Source organism: Lepidochelys kempii, chromosome 11 (assembly GCF_965140285.1).
Source record: "Lepidochelys kempii isolate rLepKem1 chromosome 11, rLepKem1.hap1, whole genome shotgun sequence".
NCBI lineage: Eukaryota > Metazoa > Chordata > Testudines > Cheloniidae > Lepidochelys > Lepidochelys kempii.
The window spans coordinates 81,195,679-81,218,820 of NC_136390.1; the positions used below are offsets into that span (position 1 = coordinate 81,195,679).

Sequence of the window (23,142 nt, forward strand, 5' to 3'; positions counted from 1 at the left end):
CTTGGGGCACCTGTCAGTCAATCCTGGCTGCCCGCTGCGAAGGAGCTCTGAGCTCTAGCAGTTAAAGTCACGGGTGGTTAGGACCTTGGGGCATCCGTCAGCCTAGCCCGGGCTGCCCGCCGCGAAGGGACAGTGCGTCCTAGCAGTTAAAGTCACGGATGGTATAAACGGGCATAGCTGGCACCTCACCAAACATCCTTGGCCGTCGGCTAACAGAGAGAGACAGGGCCTGAGGACGAGATCTGCGGAGCTCGAAGGCTTGTCTCTCCCCAGCAGAAGTTGGAGAATGAAAGAGATCCCCTCCCTGCCTTGTCTCTCTAATCTCCTGGCACCGACCTTGCAAACAGAGAACTCTGAGGCAGTTCAGTGCTTCCCACCGAGCCCCAGGAGCCCGTATATAACACGGACGTTGCACTCATTCAAACAGTGCCTAGCGCAGCTGGGGGACAGGCTTCTAGCTGCTGCCAGCCACAGCCCCTTCTGTGTCCCAAACCGGGGGCGACTGCGCCTACCGGCCAGACCCCTCTGTTCCAGAACGGAGGTGCCCTTTGGTCTCTCAGCCCGGCGCTCTCACACAACCACAGCAGCTCCAGTCACCAGGTCCCCTCTTGGCGCAGTGGGAGGGGGCAGCAGGACAGAGCAGGCAGGCCTCCGAGGGGGAACTGTACTCCGGGAAGCCGTGACTCTGTCAAGGATTTAGGTGTCATACCGGGCAAGCCACTCAACATCCGCTCCCGGTGCGATGCTGTGGGGAACAGGGCCAAAGCCATTGGTGATGACGGGGGGATTTTCTTGGTTTTTCAGTGGTTTGCATGCTGTGTGTGGGACTCAGTTTCCCTGGGTGCTGTTTGTTTAACGAGGTGGCACTGGTGGGAGAGGTAGTTTGTTGTTACAGAGGACCAGCGGTGATCTCTCCTGTCAGTTGGGCCCTCAGGCAAAGGCCTGGAGAACGGATACCCCAGCGACTGGTGAGCGGGAGGCCCAGCTTGGAAGTCACAGCCAGGTCGGGCCAGTAGTAGGACAATGGGCGGAGGAGAGAAGACCCGGTGACTGCTTCCAGCCAGGGGGAAAGAAAAGAGGGAGGAGAGGAGAGGCTGAGATAGAGGAGACCCAGGCAGCCTGTTCACCTGGGACAGAAGACAAAGGACACAGGCTTGTGGGAAGGCGATATCGGACGCTTAGCTGGAAGGAGGGGGCTTCTGGACTGGGGAGAGAAAACAGCCAGAGCCCACACGGGTGCAGGAGAGACCTAGATGGACTGTGCAGAGGGAGATTAGGCCTGAGGCCCTGAGAGTTTCCTGTGCTGTGTTCAGATGCTCAGTAAACCCCTCTCTTTTACGCTGTCTGAGAGTCACGGCAGTCTCGGGATCGGGGTTGCTTTCTTCCCTCTGGGAGTAGAGGCCCCAGGGGTCCAGAGTGAGGGGACTCCCTGAGGGGGCCCACGGCAGACAGGCATGCTCAAGCCTGAGAGAAGAGGTGTTCCAGGAGGCGGAAGGGCCTACGGCTTAACCCTTGAGAGAGTGGATCTCCGAGAAGGGCTGTCACACTGAAGGGGGTTCCTCCCAAGGACTGTACGAGGCTGAGAGAGAGCACAAGTCCTGTGAGTCCGTGACGCCATCCATGGATAGATAAAGAGAGGATGGAAAGGGAGGTGATTCAGCAGTGGGGAGACTGACACTGGAATACTGCATCCCATTCTGGTGTCCACATTTCAAAAATAACGTTAAAAAAACTGGAGAGGGTGCAGAAAAGAGCCATATTTGAGGGATGGAGAAGACTTATAAGAAGGCATTGAAAAACTCAGTCTGTTTAGTTTTTAAAAAGATGGAGAGGTGAGCTGATGGCAGCCTGCAAGTGCCTTCGCTGAGAGAAAACACCAAGTATTCAAAGGGCTCTTTAGTCTTGCAAAGAAAGGCAGAACAAGAACCAATGGCTGGAAGCAGAAATCAGAAAAATTCTCCTTAGAACAAGGCAGAGATTTGTAAGAGGGAGGGCAACTCATCACTGGAACAAACTGGCAAGAGAAGTGATGGATTCTCCATCTCTTGATGTCTTCCAGTGAAGACTAGATGCCTTTCGGGAAAGTGCTTTCATCAAAAAGCAGCTCTTGTGACACACGGGAGGGCTGGGAGATGCAGGGCATCATATTAGATGCTCCAATGGTCCCTTCTGGCCTTAAGTCGACTAATTTATGAAAAACTGGTGGTTTATTGTATAGCCGGCTCCATCCCCCGACTCACCAGTCATTGAGTGCGGAGATCCGGGGGCAACAACTCCAAGCTCCAAGAGGCTGGGCAGGGGCAGGACATCAGCTGGGAGGGGAGGGGTGGGGGGGCAGTGACATCACAAAGGCCTTTTGCAGGACCTCAGCCCATTGGGCAAAGGTGGTGGGGAGGGGGTGACCTCACAGAGAGACCCCGACATCAGCGGGGCAGGGCCGAGGGGCAGGGCCAGGGCAGTCGCTGAGACCCCCCCGGCTTTGCTGCCGCACGTCTCCTTCTCCCGGTCTCCCCTCGAGGACGGGGAGAGAATTAGGATTCACGTCGTAGCATGAGGAGGAGCCTCTGTGGAGTTTTCTCCTTTCCGACCCCTGGTTGTGCCAGAAAACGAACGTCCCTTGGACAAGGTCGGAGGCTGCGAGAGGTTTGGAACCTGTTGGGTCTGATGCACCTGCTGCAGGCAGGATTCTCGGCACAGAAAACACTGGCTGAAGGGGGCAGAATGTGATTTCCTACCGAGCGCTTTGACGCTTGGAATCACTGGGGACCTTGGGGCTTATCCTTTTTGGTTTCCCTTTTCCTCTTTCCTCCCTCCTTTCTCCTCTTCTCTTGCTTCTTTTTCCCCTGTTTCCCTCTCTCTCCCAAGGAGGGGTGTCTGTGGAGGGTGGGCAAGGGGGGGTTGCTCTCATCGCGGGAGGTCCTCACAAAGAGGTGGGTCTGGATCTGAGAGCGATCCGCTCTGATGGTGACCTGGCCGTCCTGTGGGACCTCTGGTGAGACCTCTCAGCCGCCCGCCCCTCAGAGTCTCAGGGCTGGTTGGCCGAGCGGGGGGCTATCGACAGCGAGGAGACTCAGGTCCTTTTGGTCTCGTTTCAAATCAGGCAAATAAGTCACAATCAATGCAACGTATGGGATTAATCTTGCTGCTTCAGGGGCGGAAGGAGGCAGGGTCTTGGGGGAAGGGGTGGAGCGGGGCGGGGTCTGGGGCGGAGTGGGGGGTTGCCCCGAGCCCGCACCCCCCTCGGGACGGCCTTGGCAGCAGTATTAGTCCCACCCCGCGGCAGGGCCGGGCTGGAACCAGGTACGGCCGGGGCAGAGCAGGGCAGGGCAGGGGGTGGGGGAAAGCTGGGCGGGCGGGAGCCGGGGGAGGTACCTCTCTCCAAGCCAGACCTCGTAACCTGAGATCCAGAGAGGCAGGGGGGGCTCAGGACACACCCCTCCATCGGCCTTTCCCGTTGGTTGGCGTCGGTGTGGAGATGTCTCGCACACTGGGTTTTGTGGGTCCTACTTTCAGGCACCTCCTTCTTCCTGTAAGCGGGGGAATAGTCCCGCTCTTGTAGGGAACTGTCCTGGCTTCTGCATGACCCCGGTGAAGTGGGCTAGCGAAAGGATCTGAGTCCTCGCTCCCACTCCCTTTACCCAGTGGCCTCCCTGCCCTGGAGGACTCCCCTTCCACTCTCCTGTCTGGCAGAGTCCTCATAACCCCGAGAAGGCTGGACCCAGGATTCCTAGGGGGCTCGACCCCCAACCCTGCGGTGGTCAGCTCGGACAGGGGCTCGGGTGTCCCCACTCCGGGGTACTCTCTCTGCACTGGGCATTTCTCTGACCCACTGACCATTCCATACAATTTAAAGCAAATGCAAGTTATTTAATCAACAATTAATTTAAAAAAGAATAAGGGAAAATGGGAAAGGTGAAAGGAAACACATCACCCCGCTCTGTGGCAGGGAACATCACAAACAGGGTCTCTGGAACGTCAGGGCAGTTCACAGTCTGCTCCTTGTGAGTCCCAGGCCCCTTCTCCGGCCCTGGCCGTGCTGCGGGGATGCTGCTGGTCGGACACTCGCTCTGGTGGTGGCCACACGCTCTCAGGCTCGAAGTGGCAGGACCCTTCTTCCCAGTGTGGCCCCCGCCCTGTTGGGGTTATGATCCAAGCCTGGCCTGCAGAGCCCCTTGGCTGAGGTGTCTCCCTGTGCGGGGCCCGCTGCCCAGGGTCCCCCTCGCTCTCCCCAGCTGCTCACCGCACCCAGCTCCGGACTGCTCCAGCCCCAGCCCCAGCCCCACCACTCGGTCTCTGCACGGCTGCTGCTCTGCCCCCAGCTCCCTGGGCTGCTTCTCTGGCCCCTCTGGCTCTGGTTGCTCCCACGACAGGTCTGCTCTCTCTGGGCTGCTTTACTGGTCCCTCTGGATCGGCACAGCTCCGCTCCCCAGCTCAGCTCGGGCCCCTGCTTTCTCCTTAGCTCGGCCCCACTCTGTCCGTCTGACCCAGGCAAATCCAGCTCACACGGAGGACGGGACCCCCCTGGTCTCCTGACTCCCTCATTAGCCTTCTCGCCCTGTCATTCAGGCTGACCTGGAGCGTTGGCCTCTCCCCATTGTTCCTGGGGACTATCAGTCTCAGGGTCCTGGTTTCCCATCGACCCTTCCCCTTTTAGTACTGGGAGCGAGCCAACCAAAACACCCCCACTGACTGTTAGTAAGGGGGCAACAGTCCCCTTACATTTAGGCTGTAGCTGGGCGGGGGGTTGAGGATTGGCGGCATCTCAGTATCAGATTTAGGGAGCTAAAGTGAAAGTAGCAGCCAAGCCCAGCTCAGTATTTTTGTGGAGCTAGCCCCTGGTGCTTAACCTGTTTGGAACAGCCCCCTAGGCCCCCATCTGTGTGGTCAGGTGCCCAATCCCAGACCTACATTATTTTAAACAGATGCTTTTGAAAAACGTACCAAAAGTCTAACGGGCTCTAAAAATCAGCTGAATACATTCCGGGCCTACAAGCGCTAAAATACTTTCATCAAAACAGTGTCTTGTGCTTTGAACGGCATCACGACATGGCAGGGGCTGACAGTCAGTGCTAAATGTGTGAAGACCCATTTTTCATGATTCTTGCTAAAGCCAGTCAGCAAATGTCGTCTAGGAGTAAGTGCTGTAATTATGGGGAAGAAAAATCTGCATTTTTCACATGTAACAGAAGTAGAATAACTGCATTCAAAAATAAAACGATGGAAAACTTGAAAGCCCACAAGCCCTCTCAGTCCTACTGCTTGTTCAGCCAATCGCTCAGACAAACAGGGGTTTGTTGACATTTGCAGGAGCTAATGTTGCCCACTTCTCGTTGACAGGGTCACCTAAAAGGGAGACCAGGCATTCACAGGGCACTGTTGTAGCTGGCATCGCAGGATATTGAGAGCCCAGATGTGCTGAAGAATCATACGTCCCTTCGCGTTTCAGGCACCGTTCCAGAGGTCATGCGTCCATGTTGAGGACAGATTGAGATGTCACCAGCGGAAGGTTCATTTTCTTGTTCGATGGTTGGGATCTTGTCGTTTCCACATTGGCGTGTTGCTCTTTTCAGACTTCAGAAAGCACGTGCCACACCTCATCCCGCTCAAATTTTGGAGTCCAATTTCAGGCTGTTAACACTTGGGTCAAGTCCTGTGGCTGTCTTTAGAAATCTCACATTGGTCCTTCTTCGCCTTTTGTCAGATCTGCAGAGAAAGTGTTCTTAAAACGAACACCACGTGTTGGGTCATCCTCCGAGATGGCTAGGAGATGAAATCTGTGGCAGAGTGCAGGTAAAAGAGAGCAGGAGAAGACAATTCTCCCCCAAGGAGCTGAGTCACCGATTTAATTCACACATTACTTTTTTTTAACGAGTATCATCAGCATGGAAGCATGTCCTCTGGACTGGTGGCAAAAGCATGCAGGGGCATACGAATGTTTAGCATGCCTGGCACATAACTACCATGCAATGCTGGCTGCAAAAGTGCCATGCGAACGCCTCTTCTCAACGTCCGGTGGCCTTGTAAGCGCGAAACGTTGACACTGTTTTCCTTTTGGGTGCAGTTCTGGAACAAAACAAAAAATCTACATTTGTAAGTTGCACTTTCACGGCCAAGAGCTTGCACTGCTGCACTTTTATGAGGGGAACTGAAAAATGCTCTTTTGAAAAATGCGGTTCTCCCTGCCCCAGCCCAGAGCCTGCACCCCCACCCTCTTCCCACACCCCCTCTCCTGCACCCAAACTCCCTCCTACACCCCCACCCCTTCCCCCAGCCCAGAGCCTACAACCAAACTCCGTTCCACAGCCTGCAGCCCCTCCCTCCGCAGCCCCTCCCATCCCCAAACTCCCGTCCAGAGCCTGCACCCCTCCACCCATCCTGCACCCCCACCCTGTGCCCCAGCCCGGAGCCTGCACCCAGCACCCAAACTCCATCCCAGAGCCTGCATCCCAGACTCCATCCTAGAGTGGTGAATAGGACAGATTACTAACTCATCACGGTGGGTTTCAGCCCCCTAGGATCACCTGTCAGGATTTTTCCTTCCTTTAAAGAGGGCAGAACCCAAACCCCATTCAGAAGATGCGGGAAATCTTACAGTAAAGTCTTCCCACATAGTCCCCTCTGTAATCCCATCTGTCAGAGCTTGCCTTAGCACACGAAAATAAGGCCACAGAGTGGTAACCACACAAACAAGACTTTATTTACGATGGGGGAAAGGACTAGGACAGGCTAGAGAAGGGGTGGAGTAACAAAACTTTAACTCTGGAAATGCTCCACTCTCACAAACAATTACACCCACGAGGAAATGTTGATGAGCTTTCTACCTTCTCTTGCAGGGAGAGAGCGATGGACAGCTTCTGCTCTCTTGACATTGGACGTCAGGGACAGACTTCGATGATGGACACAGGACCGGGTGAGTAGACCTAACTAAAAACCCTCCCTATCCCTCTTTGCGTCGTCTCTGCCTGGATGTTAGACCCTATCTACGCGGATTCAATCCATGCGTGGGAGTGTGCTTCCCAACCCAAATGAATATAGCCAATGGCAAAAGGTCACCAGATTCTTTTGCCAAGTCCAAGATGGCCACCTAATAGATAACACAAAACGTACATGCCTTTCTTCCCTTCTTTTACGAAAATTTGGCAGGGGCAAACACCATTTTACACACCCAGAGAATGCATTTGACCAATCAGGGGACGTTGCGGGGCAGGGTGACCCATCCAGAAGGGGGTTGTGTCTCCCCTCTGAGAACTCCTCCCTCTGTCCTCTACAACTGAAGTGGACGTCAGCTCTGTAGGACCACCCCGAGAGGGGATTTGACCAAATAGGGGAAGTGCCATAGTGGAGTGAGCTGCCCGCAACAGGATCCTGTGGTCCCTAAAAAGTCCTCACACCGCCCTTTACCAATTGGCGAGGGTTTCTCTCCCACCTTAGGCCATCTCAGAAGGTAAACGTGTACCAATCCAGAACAGGTTTAGCCCGAAGGCCTAGGCCACGATTTCTGCAAAAGACATCCTTGGAACGAGACGGGCTCTTCCACGCAGTGTTGTGTTGAGACTTCCAGGAGGATGCTGCCAGCCACGCAAACATGGAGCTCCAGAGATCGGCGGCTTCTGGCCTAGACCTTCGGGCACTGCCTATTCTGATCGGTACGTTACCCTTCTGGGATGGCCTATGGGGTGTGTGAAACCCTGACCGATTAGTAGAGGACAGTGGGGGGATTTCATGGAGCGGTGATGGGCCCCTCTTGCGGGCAGGTCACCCCACCACAGCACTTACCTGATTTGGTGAAATCCCCTCTCTGGCTGGTCCTAAGGGGCTGAGGCTCACCCCAACTGGGAAGAGTTCTCGGAGGGGTCACGTGACCCACTTCCGGATGGGTCACTCTGCCCCAGAACTTTCCCCCATTGGTCAAATCCATTCCTGAGGCACATGGATGGAGATAAAACACCCCCATATTGGTAGAGGAGTGGCAGGAGCTCTTAGAGAGGTCACATGCTACTCCTTGCTTCTACTCATATTTGCATCCTGATCCCGAAAGTCTTATATCATGGTGTGGGTCTTATGGTGACAGATGGGCGATGCCTTAGGGGTGAAGGGGCGAGGTCCCATGGGTGAAACTAAATAACTGTCCTTAGCCTCAGGGTGGTTTGGCCTTATGGCCAGAGCCAAAATGGCAGCCCTCCCACTCAGGGCTGTGTGGCCCAACGCCCAGAGTCCGTGCGGCTGCCCGCTCCGTCGGGGCTGTGTGGCCCAACGACCAGAGTCCGTGCGGCCGCCCGCTCCGTCGGGGCTGTGTGGCCCAACGACCAGAGTCCGTGCGGCCGCCCACTCCGTCGGGGCTGTGTGGCCCAACGACCAGAGTCCGTGTGGCCGCCCTCTCCATCTGGGGCTGTGTGGTCCAATGGCCAGAGTCCGTGCGGCTGTCCTCTCCATCCAGGGCTGTGTGGCCCAACAACCAGAGTCCGTGCGGCCGTCCTCTCCGTCGGGGCTGTGTGGCCCAACGACCAGAGTCCGTGCGGCCGCCCTCTCCGTCGGGGCTGTGTGGCCCAACGACCAGAGTCCGTGCGGCCGTCCTCTCCGTCGGGGCTGTGTGGCCCAATGCCCAGAGTCCGTGCGGCCGCCCTCTCCGTCGGGGCTGTGTGGCCCAACGACCAGAGTCCGTGCGGCCGCCCTCTCCGTCGGGGCTGTGTGGCCCAACAACCAGAGTCCGTGCGGCTGTCCTCTCCATCCAGGGCTGTGTGGCCCAACGGCCAGAGTCCGTGCGGCCGCCCTCTCCGTCGGGGCTGTGTGGCCCAACGGCCAGAGTCCGTGCGGCCATACTCTCCGTCGGGGCTGTGTGGCCCAACAACCAGAGTCCGTGCGGCCGCCCTCTCCGTCGGGGCTGTGTGGCCCAACGACCAGAGTCCGTGCGGCCGTCCTCTCCGTCGGGGCTGTGTGGCCCAATGCCCAGAGTCCGTGCGGCCGCCCTCTCCGTCGGGGCTGTGTGGCCCAACAACCAGAGTCCGTGCGGCCATACTCTCCGTCGGGCCTGTGTGGTCCAACGACCAGAGTCCGTGCGGCTGCCCTCTCCGTCGGGGCTGTGTGGCCCAACGACCAGTGTTCGTGCGGCCGCCCTCTCCGTCGGGGCTGTGTGGCCCAAAGACCAGAGTCCGTGCGGCTGCCCTCTCCGTCGGGGCTGTGTGGCCCAACGACCAGAGTCAATGGCTGTGCAGTCTAGTGGCGCAATGGGGACGTGGGCAGCCACCCGAGGATGAATGGCAGCCAGGGCAGGGGGACCCAGACTCTCCTTACTCCCCCTTGCCCTAGCCCAGGGCCTTGTCCGTGGCCAATGTGTTTGCCGTTGAGTCAGTGGGGATCCAACCAGAACATGCTGACGTCACTCAGCATGACAATGGCTCGTTCACCCAGGTTACTTCAGAGGAGAAGTCTCTCGGCCACGGGCTGGGGGTCTCTGGGCTCCCGGCGTGGGAAACTCCCAGACACTCCGATCTCCCTTGCACGTCTGCAGGCACCCGGGGGTGCGGCTGGGTCTCGGCGCCTCGGGGCTTCAGCTGCTTCTGGACTGGAGCCTCCAAGGTGCATCCTCCATTTTCGGTGCTCTGCCTAGCGTGAGCTGAGCTGCTCCCTTTCACACTGGTGCTCCAGTTGTAGCGTGTCCGGCAGGGCTGGGGAGGGGCTTGGCTTCCTCCGCCTAGACTGTGGGGTTACGTGGGGCTGGTACACCCCGGCACACGCTGCTCGGCCTCTTCTGTCTCCTCCTTCCCGTGCAACAGCTGCTTTGCCATCTCACAAGAGATGGGATCAGTGGTGGGCTCAGTTGGCTCCTGTTGGCCTCTAGATGTCTGGAAGAGGGAGAAAGGGCAGGAGCACAAATTAGAAAAACAAAACCTTCAAGCACGGTGGTTTTCCACTGCACAAAACCACCCCACTTTGCTAATGTTCATTTGCAGCTTCCCGGAGAGCTGGCATTTCTTAAAGAGAGCACCCAACCCCCGGCAACCGCTACTACCCTGGGGGCTGGCAATGGTTAAAGGGAGTCTGGGAGAATTTCTCCTCTCTCCGCCTGGCACTGATGAGTGAGGGAACCACATGCGAGAAGCTGTGTGAATGTCGGGCTCTGTGCGGTGGGGTGAGATGTCCTACATGGTGCCCAAAGGTGGGGTTGTGCTGACTCTGCAGTGACTTCATTCCAGGGAGAGAGATGTCAGAGATCAGCTCCAGGGTGCTGCCCTGTAACAGAGGGTGGCAATGGGGCAGAAGTGGGGCAATGGTGCACTCAGGAAAGGAGCAGGGCTAAGGGGGGCCCGAGCTGCAGCCCCTAAAGCCCCTGTGTGCTGCGTTCCAGCCGGGCCGGCTCTGCCTGGCTGGGGTGGGGGCGAGGCGGCTCCGCGCGCTGCTCTTCCTGTCCCCCCACAGCCACGTCGCCGCGATGAGCACTGCACCGGGAACCTCTGTCCCGGGGGCTGCTCTTGCCTGTCGGCTCTGCCCTCCCTCCGCGCGTTCCCCCGCAGCTCCCATGGGCCGGGAATTGTTAATCCGGCCCTGGCCCTACTCCCCAGCCTGTTCCAATCCTGCTCTTGACTCCTGACTCCAGCTCCAACCCTTGGCTCCCCTCGGCTCGACCTCCACCACTCTGAGCACGCGGCCCCAGCGCCCTTGCTCCAACCACTGGGCCCAGCCAGCCATGCTTTGGCTTCTGAACCCAGCGACATGGAGGAGTCGTTCACCGCACTGCTTTCCATGTGTATGGCCCTGCCCTGATCAGCGCTGGTTTTCATCCACCATGGTGCTGCCCAGTCACATGGCTTGATTAGATCCCTTTGAACTTCTTCAAAGTCTCCTCTAGGCTGATTAATCTGCATAATCTTGTGTCATCTGCCAATATCCACCTCGTTGTTCAGCCCCAGTTCCAAACATAAGAACATGAGAAAGGCCAGACTGGGTCAGAGCAAAGGTCCATCTAGCCCAGTATCCTGTCTTCCGACAGTGGCCACTGCCAGGTGCCCCAGAGGGAGTGAACAGACAGGAATCATCCAGTGCTCTATGCCCTGTCACCCATTCCTAGCTGCTGGCAAACAGAGGCTAGGGACACCAAAAAGTTGATAAGCGCCTGGTGTACGTACCAGAGCAGGACAAAGAGCTCTTCTGTGTCGGTCCCGGTTCCCTAGTCAAATGCAGAACCCGACACGAGATTTACAAGCTTCTGCAACCATTTATAATGTCTGTTGAGGATGTACCACGTGGTCCTGTCAGATTTCAAAGGCACTTCCTGAAAAGCTGAAACCAAGAGGAAACGGGTTGAAAAGCCTCTGGTGCTGATGTGCCTGGTGCCTAGGAAATCTCCACTCCCGATGGCCATCGCCCCCTGCTATTAGCTCCCCAAGAGTCTAAGGGCACAAGAACAAGAACTCCGCTCCTCCCAAAATAGCCCTGCACAGAGAGGAGACCCCATTCTTGTCACTTCCCCCTCCGCCGGCCTACACCCGTACACACACCCCTACACACAGATGGTTGGGGGCACTTGTTCTTTCGATGGAACAGGAAAGTGACAGCCGCAGCGACATTAAACCATCCAACATTTAGGCCGAGATCCACAAAGGGATTTAGGCTCCTAATGTCTACTGAAATCTTTTGTGGCCCTGTGCCTTCATTCCTCAAGAGGTCACAGGGAGAAGTGTTTCCCATGTGCCCTCATGGGATTTCCTATGAGCTGATGACCAATCTCGGAGGGAATCTCCCTGGCCTGCAATCACTCCATTACAGGGAGGGCAGGTGATGAGGGTAATTGTCATCATCATCATCATCATCCTTAATAACTACGGCTCTTTTCAATACTGTCAGGCCTTCCATTACAGACTTTCAGACCTTTATGAAGACACTTTCCCCACACAGCTTTAAGGCAACGTCTAGACTAGGAGCTAGAGATGGAATTCCCCTGCTCCCATACACATATTGTGGTAGCTCGATGACGCTCGCATGACCATCCTTCTTCCTTAAACGCTGTCCTTAGACAGAGAGGGACCTGTGTCCACATTCAAACCTGTGTTCGGGCCCTGTGCTGCACCCCTGTACTTCCCACAGAGGCACAAACACACAGAGATCTTTCCTTACCTTCATACAGGCGGAAGATGCCATCTTCATTCACTGTTTCAGACAACAAATCACAGTAATGGTGGATAGTATTTCCTAGACATACAATGAATACAATGGATCTCATTACTTTTCAAATCCTTCGCTGAAAACTGCTGAAGATGCAGCCATTTCCCCAAGACAGCCCTTCGGAAAATTAAATACATTCCTTACATCTGTTCACAAAGCACATTAGATAAAGCATCAGATGCCCAGCAGTTACTGAGAAGCTGATTTCTAAAGGAGACTGAATTCACATCAAACCAGCATGATGTGAATTCAATCTCCCCTAGGTGCAGCCAAAGAGCTGCTGTGGGCAGGGGAAGTTGGTGCAGTCAATACAGCTAAGTTGCTCCCTTCATCTTGGAATTCATGTTAATTCTCTCTCTCTCACACACACACACACACACACCCCCCGTTTTAGGATTCTGGTGCTGTCGGAGGGAACAGAGCAGCTGTCTAGAAAAGGGCTTTGAAGGAAACATTTAAGAAAGCTGAAGTGAATTTGCTCTGCTTACCAATGAACAAGGCTGCAGAGTGTCGTATTGTTGTCTGTGAGCTTTCCAGGTAGTCTAGGGCCTGGAACAGGAATTTGGGGATGTGGCTCTCGTTGTTCTGCATCTGGAAAGAAAGAAGGAAGAAATGCACAATATACAAATGGCATATTCTCCCCACAGCGAATAGTCCAGGAAAGCCAAAGCATATAGCCAGGCCATGGCAACCGCCAATACGAACCCATACACCAGAGCAGCACCTCTCTGAAGTCACTGTTGTGTTCTCCAGAACCTCCGCTTTCATTTGAAAAGACAAAAGTTTGGAGGTCTGACAGTTGTGGAGGAAACTGTCAACAATGGGAACGGATTGTAACTCCTGCAGAAATGAACCAGCAGAGAGCCTGGAACAGAGTCTTGCAACCCGACCGAAGCGGATGGGTCCTCAGGCTGTGGGGTTAGAAAGGTCTCTCTCAAGTCCCCATTCACCCCTCTCAAGGCACAAGGAATTCACCTACCAGGCACTTCCCGACACTCTTCAAGAGCTGTGAGGAGCCATCCCAGGCCATGCTGCGGAACAGCGTCTTCAAATGAGCCCAGCCGAGAAACACTGCGCAGCGGAAGAGCGTCAGTTTACATCGCTGCAAGAGAAGGGGAGACCAAGAGGGTTCTCACTGAGAGAGGGATAGTGTGGGGGACACTGGACCTTCTCCACCCCTTGTGCTGTGTGCTGTGAGGATGGATGAGGCACGAGGCTCCAGCAGGGAGTGAAGCCGGGAGAAGACTCTGCTTGGGCAAGGGGCTCTGGTGATGACTGGAGTGGGGGCCCCAGGGGATTCTGGCTCTTTGCTCTGAAGGAAATAATGTCCGTGGCACTTACCAGTGTCACACTCTCCTCCTGGTCTGCAAGATGCAGCAGCAGCGGGAGCAAGCAGTGGATGATTTCCTGCTGCACGAGGGCTTTGTCCGGGTCCTGCACCCTGCTCACCACGTTGCCAAGCAGTGAAATGGCAGCTGAGCGCACACTGCCCCTCTCCTGGCAATGACACACGGGGGGTGGGGACGCCCGGTTAAAGCCAGGCAGTATCAGAGCAGAACGCGACAGAGTCATAATCCGCCCGCTGCTCCGGTTCCCCCGTGTGAACTGACTTGGGTGGGGGGAGCAGGGCGGGCACCAGGCCAGCGCCATAGACATCTTGTGCAGGGCCTGAGACCCTGGGCAGGACAGCGCAGCCCCAGGGTGTCCCAGAGGCAGTTTCTGTCTGGAGAGCCTAGAATCCTAGATAGGGAATTGGTTAAAGGGGAGACTACAACGGGTCGTACTGAAAGGTGAACTGTCAGGTTGGAGGGAGATTACCAGGGGAGTTCCTCAAGGATCAGTTTTGGGACCAATCTTATTTAATCTTTTTATTACTGACCTGGGCACAAAAAGTGGGAGTGTGCTAATAAAGTTTGCAGATGATACAAAGCTGGGAGGTATTGCTAATTTAGAGAAGGACAGGGATACCCTACAGGAGGATCTGGATGACCTTGTAAACTGGAGTAATAGGAATAGGATGAAATTTAATAGTGAGAAGTGTAAGGTCATGCATTTAGGGATTAATAACAAGAATTTTAGTTATAAGCTAGGGACGCATCAACTAGAAGTAACGGAGGAGGAAAAGGACCTTGGAGTATTGGTTGATCATAGGATGACTATGAGCTGCCAATGTGATATGGCTGTGAAAAAAGCTAATGTGGTCTTGGGATGCATCAGGAGAGGTATTTCCAGTAGGGATAAGGAGGTTTTAGTACCGTTATATAAGGCACTGGTGAGACCTCACCTGGAATACTGTGTGCAGTTCTGGTCTCCCATGTTTAAGAAGGATGAATTCAAACTGGAACAGGTACAGAGAAGGGCTACTAGGATGATCCGAGGAATGGAAAACTTGTCTTATGAAAGGAGACTCAGGGAGCTTGGCTTGTTTAGCCTAACTAAAAGAAGGTTGAGGGGAGATATGATTGCTCTCTATAAATATATCAGAGGGATAAATACCAGAGAGGGAGAGGAATTATTTAAACTCAGTACCAATGTGGACACAAGAACAAATGGATATAAACTGGCCACTAGGAAATTTAGATTAGAAATTAGACGAAGGTTTCTAACCATCAGAGGAGTGAAGTTTTGGAATAGCCTTCCGAGGGAAGTAGTGGGGGCAAAAGATCTATCTTGCTTTAAGATTAAACTCGATAAGTTTATGGAGGAGATGGTATGATGGGATAACATGGTTTTGGTAATTAAATATTCATGGTAAATAGGCCCAATGGCCTGTGATGGGTTTTTAGATGGGGTAAGATCCAAGTTACCCGGGAAAGAATTTTCTGTAGTATCTGGCTGATGAATCTTGCCCATATGCTCAGGGTTTAGCTGATCGCCATATTTGGGGTCGGGAAGGAATTTTCCTCCAGGGCAGATTGGAAGGCCCTGGAGGTTTTTCGCCTTCCTCTGTAGCATGGGGCACGGGTCACTTGCTGGAGGATTCTCTGCTCCTTGAGGTCTTCAAACTACAATTTGAGGACTTCAATAGCACAGATATAGGTGTGAGGTCTTTTTTAGGAGTGGTGGGTGAAATTCTGTGGCCTGCATTGTGCAGGAGGTCAGACTAGATGATCAAAATGGTCCCTTCTGACCTAAATATCTATGAATCTATGAATCCCAGAACCCGAGAAGATTTGGGGAGAGGGAGGGAAGTCTGCTGGAGACTGGTCTGGGGAAGGGGAGAAGCCGCTGCTGGAGCCTTGCAGGGATTCGCTGCTACAAAACACAGCATTTCTTTTGCTCTTCGGTGCCCCCGAGAGCTGGGCCATTCCCGACCCACCTCTTTCCTGCTGAGAATCTCCACCTCTTTGGGGGCCTGTGTTCTCCAGACAGCTGGGTATCTGCCCAGGGCCAGGCCCCCTCTCCCCCAGGCCAGGCTGCAGCAGGGGCTGGGAGCATGGCGCTGAGACTGAGCTTTGGCGAGAAGAGCTCTGACAGAGAGGTGGCTAAGCAGGACATTCCCCACCCATGGCGGGGGAGCTCCTTGGAGGCTCCATGGCAGGCCTGAGGGGCGGGAGCCAAGGAGATGGGGAGAGAGAGACAAGGGCATCAGAGACAGGTGGAGGGGGGGGAACGGGCTTCTCCTGGGGTTCCAAGCCTTACGTCATCAATGAAGGGGCGAAGGCTGACTGCAATGTCCTGGGAGATGGAGCCAAGCCCCTCCCTCTTGAGGAGGTAGATGATGTCTTGAGCTTTGTGCATGGCCTCCTTGACACACCCTCCATCCCGGTCACAAAACCTGGCAACGGTTCCTGGCAGCTGGGCCTGTAACCATCTCACCTGCAGGAATGAAGAAGGCAACTCATTACTTTCCGGGGTGACAGCCTGGAGCACGTGCTGCACCACTCCCGCCTAGGAGAAACCACGGATGGCAGAGCCCCCCAACGGGGCAGAAAGTCGTTCTCCTGTCACTCTGTGCCAGCTGCTCACTGTAACCTTTGTCGTTGCTCACCCCACCTCCCCCATTGCATCCCATCTGCAATCAGGGCTCCACTCTTGGGAGCAGGGAGCACGTCATGCCTTGATTTGCTCAGGAATGCACCTCCACCATTTGAGGGCTGTGTGTTAAACAACAAGGTTTATGTGGGGATCTGGCTCTCGTTTCCGAGCTATTTGAGAGACATCGGCGTCCTTGGTCCCCTGGGCAATCCACGCCTCTTACCTTTTCTGGCTGGAACACAATACTGCCAAGGCCTCGCAGACTGAGCTTACATATGACGGGATTTGTGTCCTTGGTCCATTCCATGAGCTGCGCCCGGAGCTCTGATTTTGTCAGCACTGTGTCAATGGAAGGACTCTGGAGAAACTGCAAAGAGGCAAATCAACATCAGGTTGAGGAACAGAGGTCTTCCTGTGGGGTCTCTTCCCTGGACAGTCGTCTTTACCAAAGGGCCACTTACTCCCACCCAAAGTCTCTGGTGCGTAGGGAGCCAGTTGCTGCTGTTTCAGTTGGTTCATTCCCAAAAGTTGGACCCATGCACAGCTCACAAATCAGCCCCCAGGGAAAGGGGCATCTCCAGGCCTCATTGAGCGCCATGCAGAGACCCCTGGGACAGAAGAAAAGCAGAACCTCAGGAAAAGGTGAGGAGAGAAGCATGGTCTTGGGGCACTGGAGAAACCTCTCCTCTTGTCCCATAATCCCATCGAGGCACATCCAGCCAGGAGCAATCTCACCCTGTCTCTCCCTCCCTCTCTTTGCCATGCCCCACAACCATCCTTGTGCAGAGAGGAGCTAGCTGGCGGTAAGGCTGCTGAGCTGCTGACAATGTGCCCCAGAGCTTACTGGCCTGAGCTGCTCTCCAGAAAGCCCCCTTGTGCCTATCAACTAATGTATCTCACCTCAATACAGAAAGCCATGGCAATTGTTCTCTGCTCCTCCTCCCTCTCACTCTGGACGATGGTGATTGCCTCTCTGAAAACTGCAGGGAGCTGAGGGTTCTCACACTCGATCATGGCTCTGGAACATGGAACAGAAAGTCCCTTGTGATTTTCAAGGGGGAGAGAGAGTTCCTCTCCAGTTGCTGGGCTGAGCTGGCAGCCTGGAACAGAGAAATATTTCACACGGAAATCCCATTCCCAAGAGAGACCCAGTGAGGAGGAAACTTTGGGCTCCTACCTTGCAATCAGGCCAACACCCTGTGAGTAGTAATATCGGGAGGCTATCGTGTCCCAACCCTGCTGAAACTGGATGATGGCAAATTCCTTCCAGTAGCCGGGCATGGAGAAAAGAGTCTTCACAGCCTCCACTGATGTGCTAAAGAGAAAAACCAGTCTCAGGCAACGAGATCAGCCCCAGGCATGGAAAATCTGCACAAGCCCTGGGAAACACAGCATGGTCAGCAGTAGCTAGCCTCCCCGAGGATAGATCCAGTGTGATATCATGGTGCTTCCCTGCCCAATGGGCCCTGTCTACACTGCAGTTTCGTTGAGTTTCTAACCAATTAGTGACAATGTAGCTTCTTAAGATGATTGGTGTCATCACTCCCTATGGCTGAATACTTGACTCTTTACTGTGACAGGTAACAGGACTCAAGCTGGCATGTGGGGTCGGGTCCTCAGTTGGTGTAAGCGAGCAAAGCGATGTCAGTTTACACCACCTGAGGTGTCTTCCAGCGCTCTGGTTTTCCCGTGTAGATGGAAGCCCCTCACTGTGCCCACAGAACCAGATGAACTGGTCCCTCTTCCTCCTGCCTGCCTGTGAGGCTGAGATCCTGCAGGGCCTGGCCCCATGTGCTGACGGTGTGGCTCTGTCTGCGTTCGGGGACGGAGGCCCCCAGATTTGCTCAGCAGACAGTGATGAAAGCACTGACCCTTTGGCGGGTGGCACAGGTGGATGGATGCACAAACATGGCTGCTGCCTGAGTGTGTGGGGAAAGCAGCTGGCCTGTGGACGGCGTCACATGAGCGAGTGTGACTCACAAGAACACACAGCTCTCAACCCTTTTCCCTCAAGAGAGAGCTGCACCCAACTGAGCCTGGGCCAACGACAGCACCCGAACCACCGATGGCCATGAACGGACCCCAGGTGTTTAGCAGAACAAATCTGTTCTTCCTTTTCCTTTCAGTCATTACCTTAGGAGACTGAGGCAGCTGGATCCCTCCTCGGGGCTGGATGTCTCGCTGGCCATGTAGGTCCCTGGCAAGTGCAGATCCATCACAAACTGCACTTGCCTGACGCAGAGGATGAGCAGCTGGGGATACATTTCCAGGATGGCTTCTCGGTATCCCCAAAGGAAAAGGACCTCGTAAATGGTCTTCATGGCCTGGAGGGGGGAAAGAATTTCACTCAACTATCCCAATCTGCCCCCTGCCCCCATTGCCATTTGCGACTGTCCTTTTGTCATGTCTCATTTCCTCTCCAGCATGTTACAAAAGAGGATTGGCTCCTGAGAGGGGAGGAGACATTTGGAAGCTCCTAAACCTTCCCCCATTGCTGGAACGGAAGCAGGATGGAACCCTATGGAAAGATCAGAAGAGTCTGGGTGACGTTATTCCCCGTTATTTCTCTTAATGGTGCAGACCCTGCGCTTTGGCTTTCCAGCCGTGACTGGAGGGGCTGAAATCATCCTGAGGAGATGCGTTCTCATAGGCCCAGTGTTTGTGGCCCAGTCAAACGTACTGGACATCTCAAGATCCCATGCTGGGAAGGTTTCTAGCCACAGTTTACAAAGCCAGAAACCTGGATACTTCCAATAGACGCCCAAACTGCACCTGCTCACTAAAGGGCCATCTAAAGCAGAAGACGACGGAGCCAGGGTACCAACAGAGAAACCACTTAAGATCTGTAACTTTTACCTGGGGGAAACTTTATTTACACCTCTTTGGTTTGATTGGAAGTGGCCAGGACACACGAAGGTCTGATCTACACGACAGAGTTAGGTCAACACAAGGCCACTTACCCAGCATCACCCTAACTATGGAATTTCCTTCCCATTGGCAGAACTGCCCCTGGGGGCCAAGTTCATAACTCCACGTCCACAAGGGGCAGAGAGTCCAAGTCAATGCAGTTCGGTCGATGCAGTGTCAGCGTGGACACCGCATCGTTTATGTCAACTGACCCTCAGGAGCCTTCCCGCAATGCCCCACCCTGACCGAGGAATCGCGACAAGCGCTTCTGGTGAGGACGTGCGCTGCTGGCACCAGGGCTGGCTCCAGCTTTTTGGCGGCCCCAAGCGGAGAAGAGAAAGAAAAGAAAAACCCGATTGAGCTGCCCCCGAAGTGGCGCTGAAGAGGAAGAGAGGGAATGAAGGACCCGCTGCCGAATTACCGCCAAAGACCCGGACGTGCCGCCCCAACTTTCTATTGGCTGCCCCAGGTCCCTGCTTCCTTTGCTGGCACCCGGAGCCGGCCCTGGCTGACACAAGCAGCAAAGTGCAGCCCCACCCAAGGGATGGGCTTGCTGTGGCGGCTGTGAGCCGAGGGAGGTTAGGTCAGCTGAGCTGTGTAGTGGAGCTGTGGCCTGAAGCTCAGAAGGGGCGAAGCTCACACACAGACACACACACACACACACACACAAAGATGCACCATCCTCCCTGCCGTGGTGCGTTCGCAAAGTGACATCTCAAATCTCACTTACAGCCAGGGACACATAGCCGCTCTTCTCCTCCCGGCGTCTCTGCTGGAGCTTGTCCAGCAGCTGCCGCAGCACCTCCCTGGTGAGCTGGGGTTCTTCACCCAAGGCCTTCCACAGCTCAAGGGCACATCTGCAGAGTCCGAAACAGAAGTCAGACCTTCCCTGCCTGGCCACCTCTCGCCCTCCCCAGGGAGAGGCTTGCAATGTAGGCAGGAAAGGCATCTCTCAGTGGAAACACCGATTGGTGTGGGGAGGCTGAGGCTGGGCAAGTCCCTTCAGAGAATGTTGTATTTATTCAACGCTGAGGCTGAGGCTCGGCAAGAAATTCAATTTCTTTCATGCTGCTCTTCAATTTGCTCTCCCATGTGACACAGATTTGTCTCTGGGTAGTGCAGAACAGCATTGCAGAAGATGCCGAGGAAAGCCGGAGTTGTGACCTCTGGCTAGGGTCCAAGTTGGGTTTCACGGCCCCTCGGGACATGGGGATTGTGTTCTCAACACCTCAGATGGATGACTCTGCAAAGTGACCAGCACTAACCAGCAGGACTCAGAGTTTACACCATATTGAGATGAAAAGAGGCACTCACCCCTCTCAGAGCTATTACTGCCGGCTGTCTGCAGACTCAGGCAGGCTGCGCTGCATTTACGCTCTGGTCATGTGTGGATGATTTTTTGTCTTTTTTGCAACAATAAGCCCTGGAAATTTCTGTCTTCAGAGATTTACCTCTGCTGCACAGCTCCAGAAGAATGAGTGTATTTTTTGACCTATTCCTCAGCCATGGAATAACTAGGGATCTGACGACAGGTAACAATCCTGCCCTGGTCTGCAGAGGATAGACAGATGGGGCTCATGGGCCATTTCCGTCTCTGCCTTCTCTCATGCACTAAGGAGCAGCCAGACTTCATGAGCGAGGGATGTTGAGTGAGCCCCAAAGTCATTTATTGGCCCTGTACTGGATCTGAGAGGAATCCATAGAAATCCCATAGAAATCAGGACAATGCTGGAATTCTCCAGAAAACTGGCACGTCTCCATCCCGGGGAGTGCAGGAGGAGGGGTTGGCTCCTCAGCGGCTGGGTTTGGCCATCTCCTCTTTGTAAGCATGGACAGCTCTCCGCACAGCAGGAAACTCCCTCCAACTGTGTGAGCCCCACGGACCCTTCCCGGCCTGTGGCCTGTCAGTGGGAGCAGGAAGAGAAATAACAGACTGAGGTGATAACAGAGCAGCTTCCTACCTGTGCGATGACAGCGTGTGAGCCACACAGGTCAGAACCACGACCTGGGGGTGGGAGCGAGCCAGCAAGGCCGTGGCCCTCAGCGCTGCTTTTCTGGCTCTGGGATCACACACGTTGTCGAGCCAGATTAAGATCCCTCCCACGACGTCTCCAACCTGAAAGAATGCCAGGAAGTTGAGGGATGGATTAATCAAAGAGTGGCCTCCTCCCAGAGAACCCCTCCTGGCAGCCCTGCAAGCCGCCTCTGACCTCAGTTTCCCATCTTGGCTCCTCCCTAATCTGAAGAAAGAGGCTTTGACAAGTCCAGGAACCCCAGTCTTCCGCAGGTCTGGTTGAGCACCTTAAAGCTCAGAAACACACACAAAGGCCTTCCCCAAAACCTTACAGTGGGCACAGCCGAAACTCCCCTGATGTCCCAGGGTCTTCCCTGCCATGGCAAACTGCTCTCAGCCCTGCTCTCAAAGGCTTCCCTGCAGGAGCCTTTCCTCAGTCTCTGCAGCTTCCTGTTGCTCTTTCTAGCACAATCAGTTCCTCCAGACCAGGGGTCTCAACCTAGTTTCCATTGTGGGCCACATCCAATCCTACCTGTTTGGCCCTGAGGATGTCCCATGGGGCGCAGCTCTGTGCTGATTGGGCCGCAGGCTGAGAACCACTGCTCCAGACCCCAGAGCCCATCCTAGAGATGGCAGGCCGGGCTAGTTGGATGGGGCGAGCCAGCTCCAGGCCCCAGCCCTAAGGAGAACCTCTGTGCTGCGGGATTGTAAAACCTGCCATAACAAATCTTAAAGCCGGCTCTCTACCCTCGGGCTCAGGCTCTGGCACCAAGAACAGCAGTGTAGACGTGGTGACTTGGGCTGGAGCCCAGGCTCTGAAGCTCCCCTCCTCCCTGGGCTTCAGAGATCAAGGTCCAGCCCACGCCCAGAAGAGTCTGCATTCCTGTTTTGGTCCCACAGTGCCAGCCCTGGGAGCCCAAGTCCATAGGGCCAGGAGGCTTTCAGGCTCCTGCTGCAGAGTTTGCAGCACAGGCTAGACAGACCCTAAAGGGACAAGGCCCCCCCGAGGGCTCTTCCATGAGGAATTGGTCATGGCTCTTGCCTCTCTCGAACAAGGAGCAGGAGTTACAGCCCTGGGTGGGGGATTCTGGTGACCTGTTCTGCTAGCGGGGTGGGAAACGGGATCAGAGCTTGGGAGAGACAGAGAGAGACGTGCAAAGCCAAATTCTTCCTGATACTTCAGCTGGAAAACAAGGCCCTGCAGCATGTCTGAGGAAACCATGTCTGCTCCTGGAGCCTAATGTGGAGGCTCGTCAGCAGACTAGGTGAGTGCTGCCTTGCCAGGGCTGGGGCTGTCACTCACCTTCAGTGTGGCTGGGCGTCCTCAGGGAAGTGTCAGAGCTCCTTCGGGCAGAGAACACTTCAAAACCTGACGCCGCGGATCCCCGCGGCCAAGCGCTGAATGGCAAGGGGCTGAGCCAACCTTCAAAGCACCATGCCAGTGTGTCCCAGGAACGGTTTCCTAGGAGAGGCGATTCTCCCGTCCCCCACTCTGCCCAGCACCCCCTTGCCCCACTGCGGGCGTCTCTTACTCTCTCCATCTTGTCTCCGTGGAGAGATACGATGGCCCTCAGCTCTTCCTCTGCGGCTCTAAATCTCTGCAGGGTGGGTGTTGTCAGACCCTGCACGGCTGTCATCAGCAGGGCGTGGAGCAGGTCTGAGGAAGGGTGCTCCTCGAGGGTCTGCAATGAACAGGGACAAAGCCTGTGGGGACTGAGTTTTTCCCTCGGGCAGCTGCCCTGGAACAGTCTGTCCCCGGGGGAGGCTGCCAGCGCCGAGGGAGCCTGGAGACTCCGGCTGAGCCCATTTCTTAAAAAGCCTCCCCAGGTGCCAAGGTTTCCTCAGCCTTTCGTCCACACTCTGTCCCCCTCTCCTGAGAAGAGACGGGAGGTTCTCGGGCAGTGCGGGGACCCCAAGGGCCACCCCATTTCCTCCCTCTCTAGCCCCTCCTCCCAGGATGCCCAGCTTTTGCTGAGAAAGCCTCAATGTCCTGCAAAGCCCATTCGAGTTGCTCCTTGAGTGTCGCCGAGGGGTCACTGGAGAACCTGCCCCATGTCCCATCCCACCCCGAGCGCCTGAGGAGA

At 55.2% G+C, this 23,142-nt stretch overlaps 1 protein-coding gene and 1 long non-coding RNA gene across 2 annotated transcripts; both read right to left on the reverse strand.

The window, feature by feature from the left end:
* Window positions 1–9,771: 9,771 nt before the first annotated feature.
* Window positions 9,772–12,187, reverse strand: LOC144929144 (uncharacterized). The gene is made up of 3 exons (XR_013634456.1): window positions 12,112–12,187; window positions 11,124–11,277; window positions 9,772–9,842 (listed from the first exon to the last, which is right to left on the reverse strand). It is a non-coding gene; the product is annotated as an uncharacterized LOC144929144 (long non-coding RNA).
* A 286-nt stretch (window positions 12,188–12,473) lies between these two features.
* Window positions 12,474–16,249, reverse strand: LOC144930944 (maestro heat-like repeat family member 5). The gene is made up of 5 exons (XM_078854723.1): window positions 16,241–16,249; window positions 13,501–13,656; window positions 13,139–13,261; window positions 12,648–12,750; window positions 12,474–12,481 (listed from the first exon to the last, which is right to left on the reverse strand). Exons 1-5 carry the CDS (start codon window positions 16,247–16,249, stop codon window positions 12,474–12,476), a joined length of 399 nt encoding a protein of 132 aa, XP_078710849.1.
* Between the last annotated feature and the right edge of the window lie 6,893 nt (window positions 16,250–23,142).

Coding starts and splice junctions, on each gene's coding strand:
- LOC144930944 (XM_078854723.1), bottom strand. Junction 13,262..13,500: donor AGGAGGAGAGTGTGACACTG/GTAAGTGCCACG, acceptor CTTCTCTTGCAG/CGATGTAAACTGACGCTCTT. Junction 12,751..13,138: donor AGAGTGTCGGGAAGTGCCTG/GTAGGTGAATTC, acceptor CTTTCTTTCCAG/ATGCAGAACAACGAGAGCCA.